The sequence below is a fragment of the Xiphias gladius genome, chromosome 23 (genome assembly GCF_016859285.1).
Source record: "Xiphias gladius isolate SHS-SW01 ecotype Sanya breed wild chromosome 23, ASM1685928v1, whole genome shotgun sequence".
Lineage (NCBI taxonomy): Eukaryota > Metazoa > Chordata > Actinopteri > Istiophoriformes > Xiphiidae > Xiphias > Xiphias gladius.
The window spans coordinates 18,573,925-18,601,499 of record NC_053422.1 but is presented as its reverse complement, the minus strand read 5'-3'; the positions used below and the strand labels follow the sequence as shown (position 1 = coordinate 18,601,499).

Here is a 27,575-nt window from a genome sequence, read left to right as displayed (position 1 = left end):
AAAATCATTTAATGCAGGTTTAAATATAATTTCTGATGCTCTTAGCAACACAAACAAAATTTCATTCAACATACCACCAATTATTGTATATTATTAACTATGAGGAAAGTCTGCTAATCTGCTCAATCTGCTAATGAAAGGACATGAGAAGTGACTGAAGCACCTGATGCACCATGAAGGTTTCTAGTCAAATGACCTTTAAGACAGAATATCAAAGAATCAAAGTCAACTGTTCCCTCGTCTGATCCATTTGCAGTGGTGGGAGGCCAGTTTCCATTGGCTCAAACACACACACACACACACACACACACACACGCAGTGGCACAGGGCTAAAAATTGAGTGGTGGAGTTGAGAGTGAACTATCAAAGGGAAGAAGTGTCATGGGAGGGCAACTTGTTTTTTGCCATGTAATTTTCCCATATGCTGTTAAAGCAGAGCAGATGTCACTGAGTATTGGCAGGGGTGGACCTGGTGGCCTTGGGGACCCAGTTTGGGATACATGGCCCTGTGAAGAGCCACATAATTAAGTGCCGGACCAAAGGGAAAGACCATGTAAACTGCTGTGGTGCGGTGCAGCGAGAGAAAACAAGGTCAAACTACCTCTGAATTCAGACACCTTAAGGCTCGATGAAATTAGTCCAAACTTCAGTAGAAAAGAATCACCAACAGTAGAAAAATAGGACAGTTCTGAGCGAGACAGTTTTGCACAGTCGAGATTTGTTTGCAGTTTAGTGAGTGTGTTTCGAAAGTGACATCATTCAAGCATTGGCTGGAATACCCCGATGGGGTTTGTGACTGCCTCGACAGCACTGAAGACAAACTCAGGCAAGGAAATGGATGTGCCAAATTACACAGTGCCACCCCCTGGGGAGAGCTGCAGGTGTGTGTGTGTGTGTGTGTGTGTGTGTGTGTGTGTGTGTGTGTGTGTGTGTGTGTGTGTGTGTGTGTGTGTGTGTGTGTGTGTGTGCGTAGTATGTGTATGCAGATATGGAAAAATTTTATTTCAACTGCAGTGAGCCTGTTGTTACCTATATTTCCTTTCATCCTCTTCCTCACCCTCATCTTTGTCTTCCTGTGTCTCATCCATCTTTTCTCCCTTCTTCTTTTTCTTTAATGCGTTTTTTTTGTCCTCCCTCACACAAACTGCAACCAGAGCAGCTCTACCTCCATCACATACATGACTGGCCCATTTTTTTCTTTCTCCTACTTTATAAGTGCCATAATCTGGACAATTTGCTCATTTCTGATCATTTAAGGTCTAATTTTCTTTAATTCCTGAGTTTCACTGCTGACTTAAATACTAATGAACATTAATTATTGGGAAGTAGAGTGGAACCAGTCACTGAACCAAAACTTTTGTGCTTTAAATTTAAATAGCCTGTTTTTCTCCAAAGGGAAATCATACTGTGTTTCTCAAAGCACCAATAAACTATTATTTCCATCTGAAAAAAAGCACTCCTGACCATTTTTTTTTTTTTACCCACAGAGCATTAGAGAAATCACTGACATATTTTTCAGGTTTCCCTAACAAGGAGCATCATGCACTGGAGCGTTTTTGGTGGCATTAAACCCAGATATTGTAACACATTTTTCACTAGAAGCTAGAACTGAAATCAACAAAACCAATGGAGTTTGAGCCCAAATATCATGATAAATCTCTGTCATCTCAGTGTCATCATACAGATTACTAAAAATGCCCTGTTACTTCTTTGTTTATGTCCATAGAATGTCTTTATAATCACGCAAACTGTAGTAATCAAAATAAATATCTATTCTTTCTGTATCTAATTGTGTTTCTCTCGAATACAGAACATGACATCCATTTTCAGGAGGCGTGAGACCAAGAAGTTTGGTGCTGATAACAGTGTTTTGTATTTTTCATCCTACAAATTGATTATAGAGAGCATCAAAATCCAAGAGACCATCTCTGTAAGTGCTAAATTTGAGCCTTCTGTTCCTCCAAATATCACACAGCTTTCGCATTAAAGGATGAAGATGGCATATTTTATCTTTTTTAGTATTATCAACAAATCCCACAAACAGACCAAAACAAAAATATGAGTATATTTATTTATGTTTCTGTGCTGCTGAACTCATTGTCGTGCAAAAACTATTAAAAAACACAGAAAAAAAGAGCCAAACAAGAGCCAGACTGATGCATTGGGTGACATAGTCTTTAATTGCAACAAACACAGACAGTGTAGCTCTGTTCCTCATAGCACTTCAATCGAGCTGAGCAAGGTGCCACATCCCCCAGCATGCCCAGTGACGTCTGCCCAACATGGAGCCGCTGTCCAGAGAAAATGCTGTTGCAGAGTTGTGTCAGAATAAACTAGAATATCACCCAATGGTATAGCTGTTTTATGTGTTTTTAATGGTTATTGGATGACGATGGAGTTCTGTGGCACAGAGGCATAAGCTCCAAGCTGTGGCTGCACAGACACACTTGTTAGCAAGATAAATTCAAGGCTGTGTTGGTCTTTTAACAGGCTTTGTTGATAAAAATAGAAAAAGATAGAATAACACCAGCATGATCTTTGAAATACAGCTTTGGGTGCAGCAAACTGTGGCAGCATTCCAAGAATAGAACAAGCTCAAGTGTAATGAACTATTCAACAGTAAAAGGGGCTGGTTTGGTTTTTATGGAGATCCAGTAAAGAACAGTAGCAGCCTATGGTTCATCCAGTACAAGCATTCCCACCTGCCCCCAGCCTAAAGCTACCTGTCGACTACGTAATGATCTGCTCTCTGTAGGATGGATGGCCTGGAGATACCACTGAGGCTGCTGAGACTAAAGCCCGTACACTCTCAGTGTGTGTGAGGGAAGGCACCAAACACATTTTAAGCCTCTACAGAAAATCCATCCTCTTTCCTGTCCAGAAAACCCTGTTACCACAAGATGCTACTTGAAGGCTCATTTTTCCCACTAGTTGGTCTAGTTCTGATGGCGGGGGATCGGAGAAGAAGTTTCATTTCAAGATTCACAACTTGTAGGAGGTTTCATTTCTGTTGTAACTGCTCTCATCATTCACAGCATTATCTTGCAGATTCAGAGCTATTTTGCAAAAGTCGTTCCTTGCCAGCTGAGGCCAGGACGGCGACTATCTCTCAGTTGCATCAGCTGGGGTTCACCATCAGAGGGCAGTCCACTAATGCCTTTCTCAGATGTGGGTTACTGGTGGCAGGGGAAGGTTGCGTCAGTGGACCTTTGGTGTCTGAACTCGCTGGCCTGTGGTGCTTTGGTAAAGACTAAAGAAAACTCTCAGAGGACTTCCCAAAAGTATCTTATCGCTTAGATCACATTAAAATGACTTTCAGTGGTAGCAGTTTGATCTTTGGTGCTAATCCAGACTACCAGGCTTTTTACAGATCTTTCAGATCAAATACACTGTGAGCTTGACATCAATATCTGAGCTTACTCCAAAAAAATCTGAACCGTTTTTGTTTTCTTTTTTTTTTGAAGCCTATTCTAGCTCCAGGATGCAGACATTCATTTGTCAGTGATGCATTGATGTTACTCCTGTGCACTGAATTCTCCTATCTTTCTAACAAATTGAATAGATGTTTGAATGGTAATTTTGACCCAAATTGACCCAGATATTGTTAATACTTTATCATAAAATTTAATAAACATCTGACCTTAAGAAACGTTTACAATTTTCTTTTAAAAGATGCAATAGTTTTTCTGATGGGAATCTAATCTGAATTCCACCATATCTCAAAATGCCTCTAGTGTTTACGCATGATACAAATAGGATACTAATGCATTTTCACACAACCTACTTTAAAGAATTTAAAGTCCGAAATTATGAGTTGTGGTATAAAGATGTCATCCCAAGTACCCAAGTATCATCCAAGCCACAAAAAAATTTTCACACCACTAAAATACAAAGAAACCTAAGCAGCTAGGCATTCTGGATACCAAAGGCAACTCTAAAGTCTACTCTTGGATCTTAAAAATTGTCCACATTAGTTTCTATCTGCTCTACTGAAGCTACTAACACACTGGAAACATTTTCACAGCAGTAAAGATGCACTGAGACCTCCTTGTGTGACTGACAGCTTACTAGTTTGCAAGCTTACAATAAAGAACACATTTTTTTCCTGCCCACTAGGTAGCCCATGGCATTTGCTGTTCACTGTCACTTCCATTCATGCGTCTACATCTTCTCACAGTTTGTTTTTACTCCTTTTTCTCACCAGTGTTCAATTTATAACTACCACTTAGACTGGACATTATTTTAAACACAAAGGCTCCCCATAATCCAAGAATTGAGTTGTGAGAGTATTTCAGCTCTTTGATATATTTTGTGTTGTTTGCTCGAGTTTCAGTGATGAATTCAAATAAATTGCCTGTCTGAGTTGAAAGAGGAAGGATGAAGTGGCGTCAAGAAATCCCCAGTCAGTAGTGATGTGATGCCTCAGTTCAAGTCCAGGGAAGACTGGATGAGTCACATTCTTTGGGAATGAAATCCTCTGAAAGGAATTACACCGGTTTCCTGTCTGGGTAGTCAGACAGCAAAACAGGAAATGACCATGGTTACAGGTGGAGGCTTAGATTAACGTGACAGTAACCCCAAAAAAACAAATTAGCCAATTAAATTTTACCACTGAAGTAAGTAGTTCAAAATGAGGAAGCAGTGAGTTTTTTTTTTTTTTGCCTGAGTGAGTTAAATATTGTACAATGTATCGGTTTTACTTTTAAAACCCAAGCAGCCCATTAAAGTTGTTAATGTTTTCAGATACTGGTAAAGTTTTGTTTTACATCAGTAATTTTTGTTAACATAGCAGAAAAGCAGGTCAGTATGTTCAAATATGATAAGTTAATTTTAAAAAAACAGTTTTTGCATGATTAAGACAAACTTCAACTAGTATACAAATACACTAAAATTTTGCAGGCCCAAAACAAGACCAAGAGCCTACGGCCCATCTAGCAGCTCTGAGGCTGTGATTAGGCACAGCGGTGCTTCGAGGTAAATGCTACAGTCTAGCAGGTGTAATGTACCATCTTAGCTAACTTTTGCTATTTAGCGCTAACACAAAGTACAGCTGAGGTTGATGATGTCATTAGTTTTGAAGGTAACCAAGGTAAGTACGGGGATCTCCAAGGTCATTAGAGTTCCCCCTAGGGGGGTCATGAATGTCTGTACCACACTTCATGGCAATACATCAAAACCACTACTGTCAACCTCATGGTCGTGCAGGAGAAAACATCAGGGGATCACCGAAGTCATTAGGATTTATCCTCTGAGCACCATGAATCTCTGTCCCAAATTTCACAGCAATCAACGCATGTTGTTGAGATATTTCGGTCTGAATGAAAGTCATGGACCGACTAACCCTTGGACGACATTGCCATTCCTGGAACCACGCTGCTATTGAGGCTGAAAGAAATCAAGCAATATAAGACTGTTGTAGTCAGTCCTAAGTGCTGCTACAGATCAGATCAGTGTTTACTGTCATCCTATGTCACAATATCTGAATTACTGAGAGATTGTTTTACAGTATTTACAGCCTACGTAGATATCTCACGACTTAGGAGAGATGTCATATGAGAGATATTATTTCACAGCACAACAAATCCTTTTATGGTTCAGGCACCTCACTCTGCCCTTTGTGAGTTCTGCAAGAATGATCCGAGTCCTTGAGCCAGGCTCAGGGACTGACCTCAGTTATGTAAGTTATGTAAGACCCAGTCAGAACCTGACAATTCAGTGCATGTGTGCGCACACGTGTGTGCGTGTGTGTGTGTGTGTGTGTGTGTGTGTGTGTGGGGGTGATGGGTGGTTGAGCCAGCTAATTCCTTGGGAGAGCATTGTTAGCCTGGACCATTTAGAGAGCTCTCAGGGGAGAGGCGTTGCACCAGTCTCTCATCAGGCAGATGACTGCGTGCTCTGCATACTGCACTCATCTCGGCCTCACTGCACAGGCCATATCTCTGCTTCATTTACTCATTGTCTGATAATAACAAGTGTCTCCTTTCTTCTATACTCAATTACATCTTCATTAGCTTGCTAACTAGCTTAAAACAAACCAGAATTGTGTGCAGAGATTTTAAGTCTATGTGACATTTATTACCAAGACGCCTGAGCCTATAGGTGATGACCGTGAGGAGTACAACAATTTTATTATTTCTTCATCTCTCAAGACCATTCACTCTCTCATCATAACATCAATTCATTTTAATTTTTCAGCTAATGAACTCAGTTCATTCATCATTTACTCTAATATCTAAACAAGTCAACTGGCTGACATACTGGCCTCTCACTTAAGTGTTCTGCCAATCAAATACCAGCTTCATAGTAATTAGCGGATAAACAATGGGGAGGCGTTCCCATAAGACAATGTGATATATATGATATATTGCATGAGATCCCAATGAATAGCAATCTAATAAAAATCATACAACATAATTAGCTGCCAGTGACTTATTGTGTACAATTGAATGATTGTGGATTAGAGCAGGTAAGTGTGGCGGCAATGTCAAGAACCAGACCAGATACAGAGCTGCAGATCTGAAAAATACTGTTACAAAAACACATAATGTGAATTCTAATCAAATGCTTTTCAGTTTCATTTGTACTACACCATCGCGTTTCCTGCACTGTTGCAGTTCCTCACCTTCTGTCTGAGAAAACAGGATGTTCCTTTCGTTTGAGGGAAGTTCCATCATGCTGAAGCAAACTTTGTTACTGTCCTGTAACAGCTCTCGTCTCGATCAGTCATCCTCGAAGTGGAACAGACAACACAGGAGGAGCAGGTTACTCTATACCACCCCTTTGTATTTCCCTATTGTTTCATCACACTCATTTTCCCTTTTTCTCTCTTTCTCTTCACATTATTCCACTTTGCTTTACAGTAATGTCAAATTTTGAGCTCATTTGTTCTCACGACTATACCCTTCTCTCCTCCTCTTCCCAGACCAATCCTATCTCTCGTCCCGGTCAGCAGGGTTAAATAGTTGGCCAGAGTCCAGAGCAGAGCTGAAATTTCTGAACAAAGTGTCATTCAATGAGACATAAACAGACAAGAAGCCGTATCTTAAATGTCCAGCCTTCCTTTCTTTGGGCACTGCCACTGACATGGTGTCAAAAACCAGATCCACCCAAGAAGTCTATCCATAATATATCACCAGGGCCAGCAGAATGGATGGCGAGTTGTATCAACCAGCTCTCTGGGGATTTTTAAGGAGAAAACAATAACAATTCAATAAACTTCTGGTCCCTGACTTTTCTGTTTCCCTGAAGGCTAAACATTTCCTTGACTTTAACCACCCTGAAACCACAATCTTACGTGTGATTACAATGAACGGTGTAACTATACATTTCAAAGATTGACTGTTGCTTGTATTTCCTCATTACTCTCAGCAGTGTAAAAATGATTTTGCATACTTGAGATGGATCCTACTACTGATGTAAGTCACTGTAAAGCACAAGTTACAATTGAAAAATCACACCTTACAACCACGACATTCACCTCACCCATCGTCTCTTTCTCTAAGCCATGTTGCTTTGACAACAGGGAAGAGACACGTGTAAATGGATGACACATGGCAGACCAATACTACAGTGAAATGACAGCAGATGGAAGAGTCACTGCGTGGTAACTGCTGAGATGTTTTTTTACAGGCAAACAAATCAGATCAATTTCCTTCCTCTAGTTCAAAGCTTGGATTTGTGGTAATAAGTAATAGTGGAGTCAGAGCCCCAACAAAAGAATCACAGAACAAAGTCTAAATGAGCATTGTTTCTCACAGCACAACTGACGCATTTCCTCTTTAAGCCGTCTTCACATGGTGTCAGAGCTAAATTTGTGTTTCCTGATTTTGTGGAAGAAGTGAAACTCAAAGCATAAGCAGAGCAGACATAAAGGAAGCATAGGCTCAAACAAAAAAGAATGGGTGAGGGCTCCTGAGACATGTGGTGCGACACTAACAACAGTCAGTTTAGGGGATAGTGAAGGTGTAGACACATTGAATATATTTTGTTGTCAGTACTGTCAGTACTATTTTTTGGAAAAGTGAAAGACTTTCAACATTGTGTGTTTGTGTGTAGAGTCAGATATGGCCAGCAAGGCAGTGTCTCTAAATCTGGAACCAGATTAAATTTAGTGCTGTATGTCAACAAAAAATTAAACATAATACAAAATAAAATCAAAATTTAGATTTGTTTATTTGTGCATTCATCTGTACAACAATTTATATTAAAAATGAATATTCACAAAAACTGTACACTGGAAACGTCAGCATAAAAACGACACTTGATATTACACAGCAGATTTGAACCCCTTGGACTTGAAACTAGTTTAAAACTTAAGTGCCATCTGTAATTTTGGACAAGATAAAGATCTGCCTCCTTTAAAAAAAAACTATGGCACTGAGGACTTAGGGTCCCTTACTGGCATAGTACTTACAGGAATTTCAAATGTGGGATAAACATGCTTTCTATACTCTAGGCAGCGTTTTCTCATACGCCTGGACAGATGGAGGCTTTGTCTAGTTTCGGGAATATGTCACACATCTTGGATCCAATGCTGCAGGGACATCGTCTTGCTGGCTGGACGCGGCGTCGCCAGGGGTCTAAGGGTGTTCTTGCATTTTGGAAGGGAGTGCCCTTTTAATTTCTGATGTTAACCTTTTCCCCTGGAGCAGCCAGGGGAGCATTTGCTCCCTCAGATCTGCTCTGGTGTAGATCTGCCTGTCTGCTCGGCAGTAGCCAGCCATGTCGCTCCCGGCCTGTTTCCCCAACCCCCCCATGTGGCTCGATATCTCTCTCTTTTCACATCTCTGCAAAACAGGGAGAGAGAAAACTACAAAAGCTCAGGAGCCAGAATAGGAGAAAAAGGCATACAGGCATAGTAACACTCACACAAACATGCACAGACTTATCAGTGAGCCTTGTAAAGATACAGGGGTTGTTATTAAATTATAACTTTAATTCTCTGTGTGTTGAGACCACTGATAGCATAGAATTCATGTTTTGTTGTTTGTAGTTTGTGTGTGTGTGTGTGTGTGTGTGTGTGTGTGTGTGTGTGTGTGTGTGTGTGTGTGTGTGTGTGTGTGTGTGTGTGTGTGTGTGTGTGTGCAGGGACACGTACATACGAACACATGTTCATAGGCCTCTGAAACACCACTGCTTTAGAGCTGATAGCAGGATCATGATGCTTATGTAGTCAAGTAAGCTATTATCACTAAAGGGTGTGTAGATAGCCCACCTGAGTCCCCCGACATGGCATTTACACACAAGAGGTGCTCAGAGATAAAAAGGGGGGTGGGGGGGTGGGAGGGGGTTGCACAAGGTAGAAACAAGGTGGCTACTAGTAGGCACTCTGTTTTTCAATGTGTAACAAAACACAGACTCTGTCAGCATCTCCAACAGCATTATACAGTGCAGTCTGCTGACACGAAGGTTTAGGAATAAAGGAATAAAGAAAAGACCGAGTGATAGGGAGGTGTAATTCTCTTAAATACGCACCAGCAAGTTCCCGGTCCAACATGTCGATAAAACTCTCAAGTTCCCTTGTGTCTCCCAGTTTGGCTGCAGAAAGAAGACAGAAGGTAACTGATTTTTAGAAACTACAGAAGGAAAACAGCAATGGAAAATTTTTGTGGGGAAATGCAGTTCAGTTCAGTGGTATTTCCTTTGACCAAAAGCTGAAAACGAATCTAAGCCCCAGAAATACATATGATCCAAACTGCTTTTGGACTAGCAAAAACATTTTCAGCTTCTTTTCTACAAACCGAGATATTGCAGATCTTAAGTACTATAAAACCTCAAGAGCTTGATGGATCCCACTGGGATCTGTGTTATAAATATGTGAGTAAGGTATTGTGTACAAACACAGACAGCGTGAATGACACCTCCTGGTCACCTTCTTGTTTTCATCCATTGAGATTTAACAGTACTCTGTGCATGAAACAAAATACAACAGCTCCCATTCACTTACATGCATACAAACACACACACACACACACACACACACACACACACACACACACACACACACACACACACACACACACACACACACACCTGAGCCACTCTCACCACTACCTAGCAGCACAAATAACCCCTGCAGGAGACTTGGAAAACAGGGGGGGGCTGAGATGTCACAGTCACAGTGGCAGGGGCTTTGTTGTGTGAAAATAAAAGAGCTCCCAGCCTAATGTAGAGCGTTTTTGTGTGGCCGTGATAGTGATCAGAGCAAAAGTGATAGTGATCACTGTAAGAACGAGGGCTATCTGGATAGAGATAGACTGATGGAAGCCTCTAGTACCTTTCGGTGCCAGCGTGATGCCTGCTGTGTGAAGCTCCTCCTCGCTGGAGTTCAAACTGTTTCCCAAAGAAGCTTCACTGCCTGGAGGGGGGTGCAAGGGGGGGAGGGAGCGGTGAGATAATAAACAGAAGACAAGCACTATGGCCAGCCCATGCAAATGATCGACAACAACGACAGTCATTTTAACACAATGCAAGAACTGCGCATAATGATAATAACACGCAGTAAAGTGAAGGTAAACACATATCCACTATTAGCAACTCCCATGTGTCCGCTTTTGAAAGCGGCTTGTCTGTTGAAACGTTAGGGGGCTAAATTACTTTCAATAATGACGACACACGGGAGCTAAAAAACACACTTTTTTCTTTTATCTCATAACCGTCAGCAAACGCGCAACGGCAGCATCAAAAAAAACACCCAGACAATTACAAAAGATGGGTTGTCCATAATTGCAATTCATTCCAGTGCCGAGCTATTGTCATGAGCAAAACAGCCACTTTAATAGAAGTGCACAGGGATGTTTCCTCTTGTACAACTAATTTCATGCAAATTAAAAGTGTCAAGCGGCAGTTGTTTGGGCTGATAAAGGGACTCAACCAGCACCCATGGGGCTTTCATACAAACTCACTCACAAACAAATGATGTAGTAAATAATGTGTTTCCTTCCCTATGCTTTGTACTTTGAGCAAAACATTATCTTAATCACAGTAACATTGTTCGTTCATAACTCACTATAATCAGAGTCCTCGACTCCGCTGTCGTCCCCCAGCCCCGTTCGACTTTTGGCCTCCTGCAGCACGCGCTGGTAAGCATGCGGTTTGCTTTGAGAAGGGGCCTTCAGTTCCTCCACCACATCCTGGAACTCCTGAAGCAACTCACCCAGTTCCAGCTCCAAGTCTGTGGAAAATGTGATAGCGGTTGGAAAGACATCGCATTACTTCACTGAAAGTAAATGTTAAGATCATCCAAGGTTATTTCAGAAAGCACAATTGAACAGCGACAGGCAGTAAATTACTCTATGAAATAAAAAATATATATATCACAGTAAAATCTTGTTTAAAAGCCTTGGTAAGTTCAGGAGATTTAAAATATTTTTGAAATAAAACAATCTCATTTCTCAATGATCTAGGACATTTTCCTGTATGAGAACTAGCTTACTTATTACAAATATCTTGCGGGTGAGAATGAAATTACATAAAAGCGAAAAGCAATGGCCTGCGGTTGAAGTTTATGTCAGTGGGCTGAGTCAGAAAACTTGATATGTGAAATAAACCTAACAGCCCATAAGCCATATAAAACACCAAACAGCCTGTAAAAGACCTGGCCTGCAAACTGTGATACAAAAATATTACATTTTAAATCTGAATTCTATACTTTGGACTGCACTAAAACGACACTTTTGGCCATATCTAGAATAAATGCACAAAGTATGCCAACAAATATGAGAACATGAGGTATTAAACGTGTAAAATAAAAGCACAGCAGGCTACATGATCTACAAAACTGCCCACCGTTTCTCACTTTGATTGCTAACAACTTGATGTGATATATATAAAAAATGGTTAGGCAAGTGGAATTTTAAAAGACTAAAATATATGTTTCAGCCTCTCTTAAAGTATTATACTGGTGGTGCCTGTTTCTCATAGGTCTATAATCACCATCACGCTGTCATCATTTAAAACTAATGGCTCGAGTAGTCGCTGGACTCACCTGTGGAAGTGTCTGAGGACATGATGGGACAGTGAAATGAAGGCTGCTGTGAGCGGCTGTGTGTCCGGGTGACAAGCGGGACTGTACTTTTATTGCAAAGTCCTCGGCACCCGCTCCACTAACGGATCGCCCCAGCCAATCACCTCACAGAGAAAAACCTCAGAGGTCTACTGTAAGAGGGGGAAAAAAAAAAAGGGGGGGGGGGCGGAAAGTTGAGGAAAAACCAAGCGCAAATGAGACGGGCAGAAATGAGCCGTTATGCAACCCCGGTCGAGGCTTACAGCGTTTTTCCATGCTTTCGAATTAAATATGAAACTTTCCCCCGTTTAGTATTCATAAGAGATTTGTCATGTTTTTGGCACAGGCAGCTGGCAACAAAAGGAATTTATAGAGGACCTTAAAGCGTTGAGAAAGCTTTATTGAAGAATAAAAACCCTGACGATAAATCCACGTGCAATACTTTGTAGGGGCCTTGTCACATTTTGTGGTCATTTCGTATCATCTTAAAATTAATACAATCTTTCGCGATACTTTTATTTAGCTATATGTTTTGATTTATTTTGGGGTTTTTTTTTGTTCTTGTTGTTGTTTTTTTGTGTTTGCTTTTTGATTTGGTAAATTCACACCTGAGTTGCTGACTCTATATTAGTCCACATGTCAACACAAAACTTTCAAGCATTATAATTCTGCTGTAGGTCGTGCAGTACTCTGCCCTGTCGACAGAGGCCCCTCGAGTGTAGTTTCTACTCCAAAAGTCCAGCCGTGCAAGGCTAAGGGCCCTGTTACACAGTTCTCAGTGAAGAAGCCTTGCGTGTTTACAAGCGGTAGAAGTACTCAAGTAAAAGTTATACCACAGATTTATATACCCCTTAAAGGCAAAATTCCTCAGGTGAAACTTTTACTTAACTAAGAGTACAGAAGCATAATTAGTAAAATACACAAATATACTAAAAATTAAGTTCTGAACAGGGCACAATATTCCCCGCTGAAATGTACTTCACAGTTTTACTTGAGTAAATATACTTAGTTTCTTTCTACTGTTGATGTTCACCTACAGAAGAAATTACCAGCTTACATCTATGTATGAATGCCCCGAGAACCTTTTTTAGCATTGTTAACACTGTTGCTGATGTAATGTGTAAAAACGTGATCCCTAGGGTTATATAAAGGCTCCTGGAGACGTGGACAGAACAGTACAATAGGACAGATCTGAGAGACAAAGTCAGAGGTAAAACATTATGAAAAAAATGGGTGGCAGGTGTGCCAATATATTATGTGTGGAAGCACATTTGGCATTGTAATGCTAATCCTGCCTTGTATAGTTTAGAGAAAAGATACATAGATAGCAAAAACCTCGTGCTTACTCACTGTTTTATTCTTTAGCAACGCATGAGTTGTTACAAAGGCGTTTGTTCAACTCATGCAGGTGAACCTGTTGTTCTCCGGTGTCAGTCTGACACACAAGAGGAGTGTTGTAGGAGGGGCGTGTAAAGAATTATGCCTTCATCAGGTTTAGGTTGCTGCCTCTGTCCTCGGCATTCATTTGCTGCCGGGGAACTTGGGTAACATGTGTGAGGGCGATGGGCCATGGGACTCCTGATAATATGAACAGGGCTGGACTACTGCAGGTCAGTGAGTCAAAAGCAAAGCTCATCCAGTCGCGTGGTGTCTAATTACGGTCTCTGTGTTTCTGATTGAGTGAAAGGGTGTAACTTGAATGTAATTCCTTAGTGTTGAATTTCAAAAAATATAAATGTACTGAATGTGTGCCGGAGCGCCTGGAGAGGCACTGAAGATTTGTTGGGATACATGAAAAATTGTGCAGATTCAGATTCTCTTAACGATTAAAAGAAAAATAATGCGTATGATCCTCAAATATATGAAATACCCAAATATTTGTGAAACTGCAGGAATATATGCAAGTGATTTTTTTGTAACACCAAATACACACTTTTCTATTTGCTTTTTGTTTTTTGTGTGTGTTTTTGCGAGTGTAATTGGTTAGAGATAAGTGGGGGGCATCACATTACCTTCATTGTACAGTTGCCTGCTTTTGAAAGAGCTCACTGAGGCTTGAAGTTTAAACCTTATCACCACCAGGAAAAACTGCTCTGTCAGACTGAGGGGCAACAATGGGATCACTAAATCATAACCAAAAATAAAAAATTGCCTGTGCCATTTTTCCCTTTTCTTTTTTTTAAATTACTGCTCACAGTTTGTTTCTTTCTCCATCAGAATCTGCTGCTTTTGGTCCATCTCAGGCAGATCATATGTGGTTCTGTCTGCTTTTTTGTCCCAGAGGAACAGGAACCTGGTACTCTGGCTGGATCACTTAGTAAACACTTTCCACCTCCGTACCAGCTCCTGACCCAGGAGTACCTGTGGATGGACAAAAACACAGGGAATTTCTACACCACTGAGCAAAAGATGGATCGTGAGGCCCTCTGTCCCAAGGAGACAAAAGCTGAGGAATGCATTATTCTACACAATGCTATCGTGAGGCCCTCGGGAGACCTTATACAGTTTCCTGTGATCATAGAGGACATCAACGACAACGCCCCTCATTTTGAAAACAGTGAAATACACCTAAGGGTGTCTGAGGACGTGACTGTAGGGACCAGTTTCTTATTGGATGACCAGGCTCAGGACAGGGACGCCGGTCTTAACGGAGAGCTGCAGTACCACCTAGAAGATTCCGAGGGAGTTTTCGGTTTAAAAGTAGAAGAAGACGTGCCTTTCATCATTCTGGTTGTGCAAACAGCCCTGGATAGAGAGACTCAGGACCAATATCAGATGGCGCTGGTGGCCACCGACTGCGGCGCAGACCCTTTAAGTGCTACAGCAACTTTAATAGTCACAGTGACAGATGTTAATGACAACTGTCCAAGCTTTAGCTCTGACAGCCCAAGCAGTATCACCATCCCTGGAGACTCCCCGAGGAACATGTTGGTTGCTCAGGTCAGAGCAACAGACCCAGATTCAGGCCCGAATGCTGCCATCGTTTATTCCCTCAGTCCCAAAGTCTCTGAGCGGGCCAAGAAGCTCTTTAGTCTTGACAGCCTCACCGGATACATCAGACTAACACAGGACCTCCAGAGTGACAACTCTGAGGAGCTGGTGTTGAAAGTGTTAGCTAGCGGCCATCACTGCCCCCCAGCAGACATGCAGGTAACCATATCCGTGCTCCCCAAGGCGAACCAAGAGCTGACAATCAAGATCGGGTTCATAGCAGAGCATCAAAACCAGACTATGTTGTTACCAGAGAACCAGCCCCCCACCGTCTTAGCCGTTTTAGAGCTTGAGGGTGACAGCAGCTTTAAAGGCTCATGTCTTGCCATTGAGGGCAAAGTGCCTTTCACTTTGAGCCCACAGAATGGCAAATATCTGCTTTCCACATCAAAGCCCCTAGACTATGAGCTGAAAAGGGAACACCATATTTCTGTGGTAGTGCATGAGAGATCAGGTGAAGTGTCTGTGATCGTTCCTTCTAGGCATGTGATCAGGGTGTTGGTGGCAGATGTCAATGATAATGCTCCACATTTCCTCCAGTCTCACTACCAGCTGGAGGTGGGGGAAAACAACCAGCCAGGGATGTCACTGCTGCAGGTCTCAGCTTCAGATGCAGACAGCGGATACAACGGCAGGGTGACCTACAGGCTGGACAAACACACACCTACCATCTTTAACATTGACCCTGTGACGGGTCAACTGTCTGTGTTAGCCGCTCTGGATAGGGAACAGCAGGGTGTACACAAACTCACTGTGCTTGCACAAGATAGCGGCTCTCCTCCCTTGGAGTCCCTGACCACAGTGTCCATTCGTGTTCTGGACCAGAATGACAATGCGCCTGTTTTTCTAACCCCTCACTTCATCTTTTTCATCCCTGAGAATGTACCACCATTTGCCCAGGTGGGGAGAGTAGGGGTGACAGACCCAGATGAAGGGGAGAATGGGAACACAGAGTTGCATGTTGTAAGCAGCAGTGGACCATTTGTTGTGGATAACACACAGGGGACACTTCGCACCAACAGCAACTTGGACCGTGAGACTGAGGACCACTATGAACTCTACCTGCTGGCCACTGATCACGGGCACCCGATCGCTTTGACGTCCACTGCCAGGGTAACTGTCTTTGTGGAGGACATCAATGACAACCAGCCAAAAGTGATCCTTCCTAGCAGCAACTCCTCATGCCTGACTGTCTCTCTTTATGCAATGGCAGGGACCATGGTAACAAAGATCTATGCCATCGATGAGGACTCAGGGCTGAATTCAGAGATTACATACACTGTTGTGCCACCAGAACCAGCGCAAAACAGCTGTCCCTTCCGGGTGGATTCAAGGTCAGGGAACATCACCTTAGCTAAGCAACTTCTACAGAAGGACCTGGGTATGCATCACCTGTTCATTGTGGTCAGAGATGGGGGGAAACCATTTCCACTTTACAGCACTATCTGGGTTAATCTGTTGGTCAATGAGCGCATGGAGCCCTGCCACTTGGAAAGGGCACCCACCTGGACAGGGACACCTAACTTGGTTCAAACCCCTTCAAGGGCCCCCATGTGTGAGATAAAGATCCCTAGATCTGCTCAGCTGACATTTTTAGCCGGCCTGGGTTTAATGCTGGCATCCACATGTTTGATTGGGGTGACAGTTGTTTTATACCTGAAATGGAGGAGAAGTTGTCTACGACAAAGCAAGCGGGGGCACACTGAGGAGAATAAGATTTCATTCAGGCTCCAAGACAAATATTACTCTGATGACTAACAGAATAAAGCAAGCAAAAGTGTGTAATCCTGGCTCACACTCTGTCAAGGATGAATTCAGCCTGTGAAATAAATGTATTCTGAACATTTGTCAAGGGCTTCTTGCATTTTAATGATCAAATTCATTGAATTATTCTGATACGCGGTGTATTCAAACATTTGTCAACAGCAAAAGTGCAAAATTCTGTGGAAATAAAGTTGATCAATTTTCTGATAAAGATCCCTGTAAGCTACCGGGAAAGCAAATAAAAGGTTATCTGATAAGTGAAATAATTCAAGTTTCAAGAAGAGACTTTTTCTCCATGCTTTCTGTAGAAAAATGTTGAACACCATAATTTGACACCAGTGATGCAGTATTACCCACCCTAACAGCATATCACACAGTAAGGCATGCTAAAATGCCAGTATTACAGTCATTATCTTTGGGGATTATGACCGCTGAAGCCAGAAGAAGACTGAAGTAATGGTCTGCTAAGTTGATTGGTCCTTTCTCCGATTTCTAACTCTGAGCGATGGGGATTCTAAAGTATTTAGACACACAAAAGGGTTTAATGTTCCTGCAGTGGGGAGGTGATGAAAGTCTCTCAAGAGGAGGCTCAGCTCTGAGGCAACCACAGGAGGTGGAGAGTGGCTGTGGACAGGTGAGAGGAAGCGGAGGGAAGGCACACCACCATCTCAAGTCACCACCTCACACCTGTTACGTGATAGCACTGCTTCTTGCACACAGCACACAGCACTGGATCGCCCCCAAAAGGCAGAAAACCTACTAAACTGCACCCAGTAACCCAACAGGCTTGTTGTTTTGACAACAGATGTTTGCGGTGAAATCATACTGTGTTCAAAGGAAACTTTACAAAAGGCAGTTGCTCTCATGTGTTACTGATACATTTGTAGGCCGGGGAGCAATTGGGATATCAAACCAGGTTAAGTGATGCATTTAGTATGAATGATTCAGGGTAAAATGTTTCTCACAAATCTGTGAACACACAATTACACAAAGAGGGCAAGGTAATTGTTTTAGCTTTTACAAAAAAAAACATTTTTTTTTGAAATCTTAACAGTATCATAAGCTATTGAGTGATCCTTTTAAGATACGGCTGTGTTAGAGAACAGGAGGAAAGCCAAGAGTCAGAGCCTGTAAAACACAATGTACAACAACCTGGTTAGTGTAGAACAAGGCTTGTATAACATGAGCAGTGTCTCTCTGAGGATTTGTAAGCTAGCAGCTCAGAAATAAATAATCTAATAGGGTTGTACTTTGAGACTAACTACATTAACATAGAGGAAATAAAGAGCCCCATAACAAAATTACAAATTAAAGTAGCATCTTTACATGAGGAATTATAGATTCCATTAGATTACAATATGTGCAAATTATTATTAAAGATTAGGCCAAGTGGGGTTTTTCAAAAGAGACATTTTGACCAGGTTGGCAAAAAGTCTAACACTTTTACAAAGTGGTTTTTACAGCATCGTGATTATAGATGCTGACTGAAAAAACTGACTTTTCATAAAAATTAGTATTATTATGGGAAATACTGTTCGTCTGCCTGCTGCTGTACAAATGCTGTGGCAGGAGAAAGCCTGCCATCTACTGGACGTAGATGAAGCCAAATCTGGCACTTAATTTCAGGTATTTGGCCAGAGGGTGGAGATTAATCAGGGGACAGTCTCTTTCTCTGCCTCCGTCAGGTTGCCTGAGATCAGTGATGTTTCCCTGCTGCACGCCGCTCTGCTCCACTCACAGCACATTTCATTTCAATCAAATTCATTTCTTCTCAAGTCTAACATTTGATAGTGGGTTATGAGGTTGCATGAGCTGACATGGACAAAGAAACCAGCTGACACTGCCCTGAACACCCAGTGGATTGTTTCTGATTCACATCAGGGATTTTATGATCACATATAACATAACAATCCAATCTAATTAAAATACCCAAAAAAAAAAAAAATTCTCATCAAAGAAGGTTGCCCCTCAACTAATCCAGTTTAAAAGACACCGTGTGACTTTATCAGAAGTTGAGCTATCCACGTATTCATGGGCTGTTAATTCCATTTGAAGCTTGCTTTTAATGGAACTTTCCAGGACTAAATAGATTTATTTAAGAGATAAACAATAAAGCACAAATGCCTTTTGCCAGCTGGGATGTCAGATCTCTTCTGTTCAGTATCATACCTCAAAGACTGCAGTCCAACAGAGACAATTTCCTAAATCTGGAGAGCATCACCTGACTTGTCCACAGGCTCATATTGATGGTTTTTAAATCTCAGACAAATAACCCTTCACTGTTCATAGACACACAGCATCTCACCAGTCCCATTCTGCATCACCCATGAGTTGTTTCTCATTTGGTTTTATTTATCAGGCTGAAAAAACAAAGGCCTTGGCGAACCAAGCATTGAAAACCCTAGGATTGAGATGGCCAACTCACAGAAGAAAAGTTTTTTTTTCCCCCCTGAGAAAATAAATAAACAAATAAAACTTTCCCTCTGCTGTATTTGCATAAGAAGTTGCAAATTGCTCTCCCTCTCTCTCTGTGCCAATATGCGTCAACAATGAACCAAGTAAATCTCTACAAGCGCAAGAACCTTGAACTCCTCATTATTCTGCGGCTTGAAGTTCACTGAAAAGCGACATTGTTTCTTTAAGATTGCACTTGCAGTCATCAGCGGGTCTGTCCATTGTTGGAAGAACAGAAAGCGAGTTGAGACTGATATACGGGGGCCGAAGACGAGTTGCGCATATCATCAGCGGACCAGCTGCAGTGTAGGCAGCAGTAGCCAACAAGTCCTGAACGCATCCTTCCAGACATGGGTAAGAAACTCCTGACACTACAATCTAACTTTATTAGCTTTTAGTGGATAGAACACTTCTTATTATCAAATCTGCATTTTATTTTATGTGATTGCACTCTGATATGAATGGCACAGTGAGAGTGCATCCGAAGTTATTACGTCTTTTTTTTTTCTTTTTCTTTTTTTTTGGCAGTTTAGGGGTTTGGCCACTCACCGGCCCTGATGCTCCATTGGTATCATGAGATTTATTTCATGCTTGAGATGCCAGGGCTACTCTTTGACGTTTGCTTTCGGTCGCAGTCTGTCTCGGTTTTGGAGGAGGCGAACCTGGCCTCGGCTTCGCGTCTGCTACCAGGACTAGGCCTGCATTTTCATTTGAGTCACAGTCGAGAGACTGTGGGCTGCCTCGGCCGAGAGCGCCGGAGCCGCTGGTTTCATTAGTTAGTTAATTGGTGCACGGCGCGTCTGAAGGCGCGTGGGCTAATATTGGTTCGACTGCATGATGTTTAAAGCTCTGGATCGTGTGCATGCCGGTACTTGTCTTGTACTCGTGGTGACCAGAAGTCTTTGGGTGCATAGAGGCAGCCTATGTGTAATTGCCCCTTTTTAATTAACTTCCTCTCTAATCTAACAATATTGAAATTAACTGTCTGTGTTCGCTAAACTCCCTCTTCCGTACTATAGCGGAGTCGTGCTCTCTGAATGACAGTGATCCCAGTTTGCCTCTGTCTCCCCCTGTCACATGGACAGCCATGTAGACGTATTCAGCTAAAGAGCCTATTTGCCCCTCCTGCCATCTGTGTTTACTGTAATGGTACCAGCCACAGTCAGTCTGCTTCCATTGTGCGCGTCTGTGTGGATGCACGCATGCAAGCGTGCAATGGCACACATGCACACAGTCGCATTGTTTGTTTATAGATCAGCTTTTTTTCCCCCCATCCTCTTCCAGCACAGACAGGGTCCCCACTATCACTTTTCTTGTTCCTGTGTCTCTGCAGGAGGAAGTCTATGAGTGTGCATATGTGTGTGCCAGGCATAGAGGTGCCTCTGGCCTTTGTTTGCTTGACATTGGTGGCCCTTGTACCCCCATGATGCAGTGGGACAAAGACGGTTGTCTCTGCCGTCACAAAAGCAGCCTCTCTCTCTCTTTCACTTTGTCTCTCCTCTCTGTCCTCCCCCTTTTCTCACACTCTCCATTCTTGGTTGTGAATGGAGTCAGGGTGTGAGCTGGGGTCAGAGCAGACACATCCCCATGCCCTTGGCCCTTGGCATCCATTCAAACAGCACATGACTATTAGGGAGAGTGCACGGCTTTACCAAGTGAACTATAGGTTGCAGCTGCTTGTCTATCCATAGTGATAAAGTAGTATGAGCAAATTTTCTTTAAATGGTTGGTTCCGATTTTTAAATTAAATGCTACCTACCCCTAGTGTTATCTAGGTATGCAGGGAGTTTTGTTTTTTTGTGTCCAGGTTTGAAGTTATCCATCTCTGGAAATTTCTGCCACCCCCCCCAATTCAAAGGAAATTTTGTGTGTCGTTCACACCATCAAAAAATGACAGGGTTCATGTTACTCGGGGTAATACACCAACCCCATTGTACACTTTTGTTCGTGGGAACTACTTTCTACCAAAGAAATAGTCACGATGAAAACTGTTGACAGTTTGGTCTGTGAATTATCCAGCATAACAGGAAAATTGTTTCTGGTCAGAGAAATTATTGTTTTGAGGATCAGTACCCATTTTATTTGTTAATTATCAAGCAAAAATTGTTTCCAGGTTCCAGCCTGTCCAGTGTGAGGATTTGCTGCTTTCCTCCATTTTACGTCATTGTAAACAAAATATCTTGGGGTTTTGGGCTGTTGGTCGGACCAAACAAGCCTTCTGAAGATGTCGACTTAGGCTCTGACAAACTGTGATAGACATTTCATCGCTTCTGGTGGACATTTTTTGACTAAAAAATAATAGTCTAATCAATGACGAAAATATTCTTTAGTAGCAACCCTAATTTCGAGCAGCACAAACAAAATTCAGTTCACCTTCACTGTATTGGGATGGAGGCAAAAATCTCAGAGGGATGTCTCAAAACCAAAGCCAGTACAACCAAAGCAGTCTGCATGGACACCACCAGACTAAGTAGAAAAAAAAAATGTTTTTTTTTAGCATTTGAGCGACCTACCCTTTTACAGGTATAGCACGTCTATATTAACTGATTGGAAAGAATAAAAAAAGAAATCCCTTCTTTACAAGAAAGAAGTCATATTCTACTGCACATAATTTGTACATTGGAGCAGAGTACCTGTCCTGTGTTGTCTGTCATATAGCATCAGTTAATAATGTGCCCTGACTTTCATGGTGCTTCATCTTGATTAACAGGTTGCTATGACTGCTGTATGCGCTGTTTGGGCGGGGTGCCATATTGCTCCCTTGTTGCCACACTGCTGTGTTTCACTGGCATTGCCCTCTTCTGTGGTTGTGGGCACCAGGCACTCACAGAGACAGAGAGACTCATCGAGACTTACTTTGCCCGTAACCTTCAGGACTACATCACCCTTGCCTACATGTAAGTAGTAAAATTTAGCATTTCCATCATTAGAGTGACATCGTTTTAACCTTCCCATGGGATTTCTTAGGGCTGTAGCCTCTATTTTGAAGGTTTGGGTTCTCTGCAAACTGTTTTCTTTTCCTTTTCCTCTCCTTCTCAGCATTCAATATTTCCAGTATGTCATCTATGGTTTGGCCTCCTTTTTCTTCCTCTACTGCATCATGCTGTTGGCCGAGGGCTTCTACACCACCAGCGCTGCCAAGCAAACCTTTGGAGAGTTCAGGAGCACCATGTGTGGCCGCTGCCTCAGCTCCTCGGTGAGAAGGCCCAGGGAAGGAACAAGTAAAGGGGATTGGAGAGATTGGATGGGATTAATACACATATCACTCCCTGGTGGGTGCTGATCCAAAAATCTTAAGGCTGCTAAAAACCTTCGGGGACATGCAAAGATAAGCATACAGTGTGTGTTTGAGCGGTTGGGGGTAAAAAAACAAAAAAACAAAAACAAAAACTGAGTGGTTCAAAGAGGAGGAGAACAGAGAGTGAGATAATATGTAAAGCTAATCAGAAAAAGTAAATGTGGTCACTAAGTGAGTCAGTGCTCATAAAAACACTCTCTTAGATTACTTATGTGCATCACTATTATGATGATGCACGCTGATGTTTATTCTGCTTTCTCCTTGTACAGTTTATAGTGATGACATACGCACTAGCTGTGCTGTGGCTGTTGGTGTTTGCCTTCTCTGCCCTGCCCGTCTACTTCTTCTACAACATGGATGCCACCTGCCACACCATTGACGTTCTGACGGAGACCCCAGCGAGTATCAACCAGCTCTGTGTTGATGCAAGGCAATACGGTAACAAGATGCCCTTTTATGGCAACCTATGTTACTGCCCTCTCACACTAATTGTATGATATATTCTATATTTTTCCTATTGGTAACAAATCCTATGAAAAGACAAAAAACAACAATAACCTGTTTTTTAAAGAGGGCTTTGGGCTGAGAGCCACAGACAAGGTAGGGAAGTTTAAAAGTATTTAAAAAGGACAAATATATATAATTGTTTTTGGTCTCTTAAAGGGATTTGTGTACAGTAAGAAAAATATATAAGAACACCAGCTTTATCCTTAATTGTGTCCGTAATAAATAGAATTGAGGAGATACTCCCAATTTCAACAGGGCTCCTGCCATGGAATGCAGTACCAGGCAAAGCCTGTGGTATGACTCTATCCACAGTTTGCAAGACCAGAGAGGTAAGGCCCAGGGAATAATTCAAGCTCTGTAGTCCTGTTCCACAACTCGCCTGAAATGAAACAAAGTAGACATGTTATCACCACCAATGTAAATCTCTTCCTTTCAGTACCGAATGACCTATGACCTCTACATCGCTGCCTTCACCGGAGCGGGCATCACTCTCTTGGCTCTGGTGAGTGATTACGCTTCAGCCGGGGCCAAGTTGTGTGCGCTTCCACAGCGGGGTACAACAATAGTGTTATGGCTCATGTGACTTAGTGACGCTCAAAGTGTGGGCGGCGAGGCATGTCAGGCCTCCATGACTGATGACTTTTGTACTATTGCTCTCTGTTCCTCTTTCTCAGCTGATGCAAACATCATCATAATTCTGTAATGTCTGGTGGTTTTCCAGCCAGGCAAATGGGGCACCCATTGTACTCACATGCGCCATTACAGAAGCTGTTATATGGATATAATCTGCTATCAAATTAATGCCATTAGCAGCTAATCAAAATTTTGTAGGGTTTCTGGGCGTTTTCTTCTCTTCACCTCTGTTCTGACACATCTCGTCTCTGCTTCTCCTTCCATAGCTGACCTATACTGTGTCAACCACCTATAACTTTGCGGTTCTGCGGTATCTGGGGAGGAAGGGGATAGGTGCACGATGTTAGGCTCACCAGCTTCCTGTCTACTCTGTCACTACTTCACCACCAACCACGGGGATCTAAAGGGACAACAACAATTCTCTCCTTTCTCATCATCTGCACAGGATCACCTGTGGTCACGGACTTTTTAAAAATCACGTCTTTTATATTTTTACTTCCCTTGTTGTAAGGATGTTCTTGTTTTGTATTTCCTTTTCTTTTTGTCATTTTTTTTTGTGTGTGAGGTTCTTCTGCAATGTAATTTCATTATTTTCAGTGCGACAGCACCAAAATTTTGCTAAATTATTGCTGGTTAGTGTCTAAAATTAATTTCTGCTTCCCAACACAGTCAAATAATAACACTCTACAAATAAATTAACACATGCAAAATATAACCATCAATTGGCAACACATGTGCAGCTAGAATGCAGCTGTTACGGAGAATAGGGATTATAGGTTACCATGGCTACCATCCCTCACATCTGGTTGCCATGGTGGCAGACAAGCTCACATTTGCAGTCTCACGCTGACCTCAGGACTTTTCTCACGGGCTGGAGAAAAGCTTCAACAATGGAGTCATGCCTGTTTTAAAAGCCAGCCAATAACGATCCGGTCCTGGGGGCCACCTGCGCTACGAGTCTCTGCCAAGGGTTATATTACATGTCAAGGGAGAGGGTCCTCTGGACAAAGACAGGGTCACACCTCTCTGAAGCCACAATGCAGCTCTTCTGGGACCGCAACCACACACACAACACATCCACACGCTGCTGCATGACCCTAGCCTCCCCCTGAATAATGGAAATGATGGATTCGATGTGAGGGAACTGAAGGAGTTCTAGATTATCTTTAATAGTTTCTTTCTGACAAAGGGACATAACTTGTTTAGTTCTGATCTAGAAAGGTCTGAAATAGTTTCTCATAATTTTGAGATGGCAAAGGCACTAGGTGCTAACTTATTGAGTAACCTCATTAGATGAAAAACCCATTGTTGAGGTGTGACTCCCCCCTGCTGTTAATGCACATGCATGACTGAGGTACTTTTATAGAGAGAGGACAGCTTTGTTTTGTCTCTAATCCATTAGGATTTTTTTTGTAGTTATTGTATAATCATTCTTTTTACTTATCGTAGCTCAATTTACTACTACTTTTACACTTTGGGTATTACTAACAAAACCTTTTGCAACATAATGAGTCATTTATTCTTTTTGGCAGAAATTTTACCCAGCTGTGAACAGTGGATTTGTCAAGTGGCAGCTGGCTGTTTGATGATTATTTTTTTGTGTTGGTAATATTTGATAATAAAAAGAATATTCTTTGAGGCATTTGTGCCGAGTGCCTCTGAAAATATATGTTTGAAGTCTGTGTGAAAGTGCAGTCTGGTGTAGTGCCAGAGTTTAACTGGTGCTCCATCCTTGGCTTTCGGCCACATCTGGGGGCCAAAGTGTTTTGTAAGGTCTTTTGTATTCTCTCCTCTTGCACCCACAGGTGCCCTGTTCCCTGCACTTTGCTGTGAACCAGGTGTACCTGAGGAAGCTGAGGCACAGAGCGAAAGAGGAGAGGAGAGGCTATGACCTATATGGGCGGCTGCAGAGGGACAGAGGAGGAACACTGTGCTCTCCGTACCCTGCAAACACATCTGATATCTCAGACAGTGCCTCCAGTCTTGCTGCAGAGGCTTTCCATGATAACCATCCCATATGAGCTGGTCATCAAAATTATACTGTTCTGTAAAGTACTCTAGTTTTTTATTAGAACTTGGTAGTAATTATGAAGTTGATTCCCTTCATTATTTTGGCTAGTATAGGCTATTCTGTGTTAAATTTCAGGTTCTAAAATGGTACTAATGCAGTTGGGAACTTTGGGAGTTTTTTTGTTGTTTTTTTTTGTTTTTTTTGTTTAACTGAGCCATTACAGCTCAATATGTTGTGCTTATTTCCTATGATGTTCTGCATTTGACCAATGTCTGAATATTTCATTAAGTCAGATTTACAAATATGTACTTTGAAAGGCAGACATGATGAGAAAAAAAATAATTTGCCTAGTTCAGATTTCATAGTATGCAGTGCATGCTTGATGTCCTTTTTAATGAAGGGAAAATAAAAGTGCAGTGCATGCTTGATAGCCTTTTTTTAATGGAGAGGAAATAAACAGTGCTCACTGTCTTTGTAGATGCTACACATACTTGGTCATTCAATGACATTCAATGTCTTGTCATGAAATTCAAACAAGGTGTGTTTTGGGGTAAAAATGCAAGATTTGTTTTACTCATGATTTTACTGAGAAATCGAGAAATGCTTAATGTCAACATTGCTGCTTATTAATGCAGATATTGGGGCTTTTTTTTCCCTGATGGTGAAGTGCCTGGAGAAAGGTGGAGAACTTCAGTTACAAATACATTTGAGTGACCTATTTTAGTTTTAAAAATAGTTTAGAAGAGCTTTGTTTTCAAACTTTAAAGCCACGTACTTTGATGGATTTTCAAGGCATCAACACAAAGACAACAGTCGAGATAGTGTCTCCATTTGGTATGTTGCATGTTTTATTTGTAGCCAAGCACTGGGGAGTATTCACCGCTTTGCCAGCATGTTGGCACAACCAGTCTTATCCCTCCGTAGTGCAAAAAGAGTAGTAAGGGAAGTTGTCCATTAGATCAACACATAATCAAGATGAACAGTCTAACTTTCCACACAGCATAATCACACTCTTGGGATGAGCACTGAGAGTGAAACAGACGTTCACTGTCATTTTGAACATTACTATAAAATGAATGCCCTTTTGCAATTTACATAAGCCATTAATATGACCAGCCCAAAGAAATTAGCTTTTACATTCATAAATATTACAGCAACTCTTAAAAAAAATAAAATACTGACATTAGAATGGGTTGCAGTGGTGTAAGACAGCAACACGCTGTCGGGTTATATCACCTTATAAATACCCACTCATTCGCAGGTATGTTAGATTTCAGGTAAACACTGTGGTAGGCTACATTATCTGAACGGGATGTCAACTGAAATGGTACAGTAAGGAGACAAGTTATTCTGTTTAATCCAGGAAGCATTAACACTGTTAAATGATACACTTTCAGCCCTCATTTTTGCTTTGAATTAATGTAGGCCAACAGCTCCATTCTTCTAAAATGCCCAACTCAGTTCACAGTTAATAAACCTTCTCGGGTAAGTAGGGCTGTAGTCTCCACGTCGACCGGTCAGTTCGGCAGCTGAAACGCTGTCAATGCTTGGACAATCCCGGCAGGTACTTTCACAAGGACAAAAAAGCCTTCGAGGATTAATCCACTAACGGGGGGGGTGGCGGTGGTTCGCGCAGCCCAACGGAGATCGCTAGGTCTAATTGATTTAACTTCTACTGAACAGTTACACCAACTAAAATCCTGTCGAAGAAGTCGTCGGTGTGGCTGCATTTTTTATTTATTTATTTTTTTTAAACGGATGACCAAAGAGTCGAGTGTAAACTTTGCAAATTGCAGTTTGCATATCGCAGCTCAACAACCAACACGGCATATCATCTAAAAACAGTCGGCTAACTTGTCTGCGTTAGGACGGTCTGTCAACTTTCCCGTTTAACACTAGAGGCTTTGAGCGTG

At 42.0% G+C, this 27,575-nt stretch overlaps 3 protein-coding genes across 5 annotated transcripts; 2 read left to right on the top strand and 1 right to left on the bottom strand.

Annotated features, from left to right (window-relative positions):
• Positions 1–8,183: 8,183 nt before the first annotated feature.
• Positions 8,184–19,983, bottom strand: si:dkey-27i16.2 (regulator of cell cycle RGCC-like). Its single transcript, XM_040120676.1, has 6 exons — positions 19,763–19,983; positions 11,987–12,156; positions 11,009–11,173; positions 10,277–10,357; positions 9,475–9,537; positions 8,184–8,786 (listed from the first exon to the last, which is right to left on the bottom strand). Exons 2-6 carry the CDS (start codon positions 12,006–12,008, stop codon positions 8,779–8,781), a joined length of 339 nt encoding a protein of 112 aa, XP_039976610.1. The 5' UTR covers positions 12,009–12,156; positions 19,763–19,983; the 3' UTR covers positions 8,184–8,778.
• On the top strand, positions 13,567–16,753 carry pcdh20 (protocadherin 20). The gene is made up of 2 exons (XM_040120665.1): positions 13,567–13,614; positions 14,222–16,753. The coding sequence occupies exons 1-2, from the start codon at positions 13,567–13,569 to the stop codon at positions 16,751–16,753; spliced, it is 2,580 nt and encodes an 859-aa protein (XP_039976599.1).
• Positions 19,317–26,139, top strand: plp1a (proteolipid protein 1a). 3 transcript variants are annotated; one of them, XM_040120670.1, is made up of 7 exons: positions 19,317–19,567; positions 21,924–22,110; positions 22,253–22,409; positions 22,781–22,949; positions 23,274–23,347; positions 23,455–23,520; positions 25,457–26,139. In XM_040120670.1, the coding sequence occupies exons 1-7, from the start codon at positions 19,564–19,566 to the stop codon at positions 25,670–25,672; spliced, it is 873 nt and encodes a 290-aa protein (XP_039976604.1). In that variant the 5' UTR covers positions 19,317–19,563; the 3' UTR covers positions 25,673–26,139. The 3 variants fall into 3 exon arrangements, with proteins under 3 accessions (XP_039976604.1, XP_039976605.1, XP_039976607.1); XM_040120671.1 differs by lacking the exon at positions 25,457–26,139 and adding an exon at positions 23,918–25,316 and having other exon boundaries at positions 19,319–19,567; XM_040120673.1 differs by lacking the exon at positions 25,457–26,139 and adding an exon at positions 25,184–25,318 and having other exon boundaries at positions 19,320–19,567.
• Positions 26,140–27,575: the final 1,436 nt, after the last annotated feature.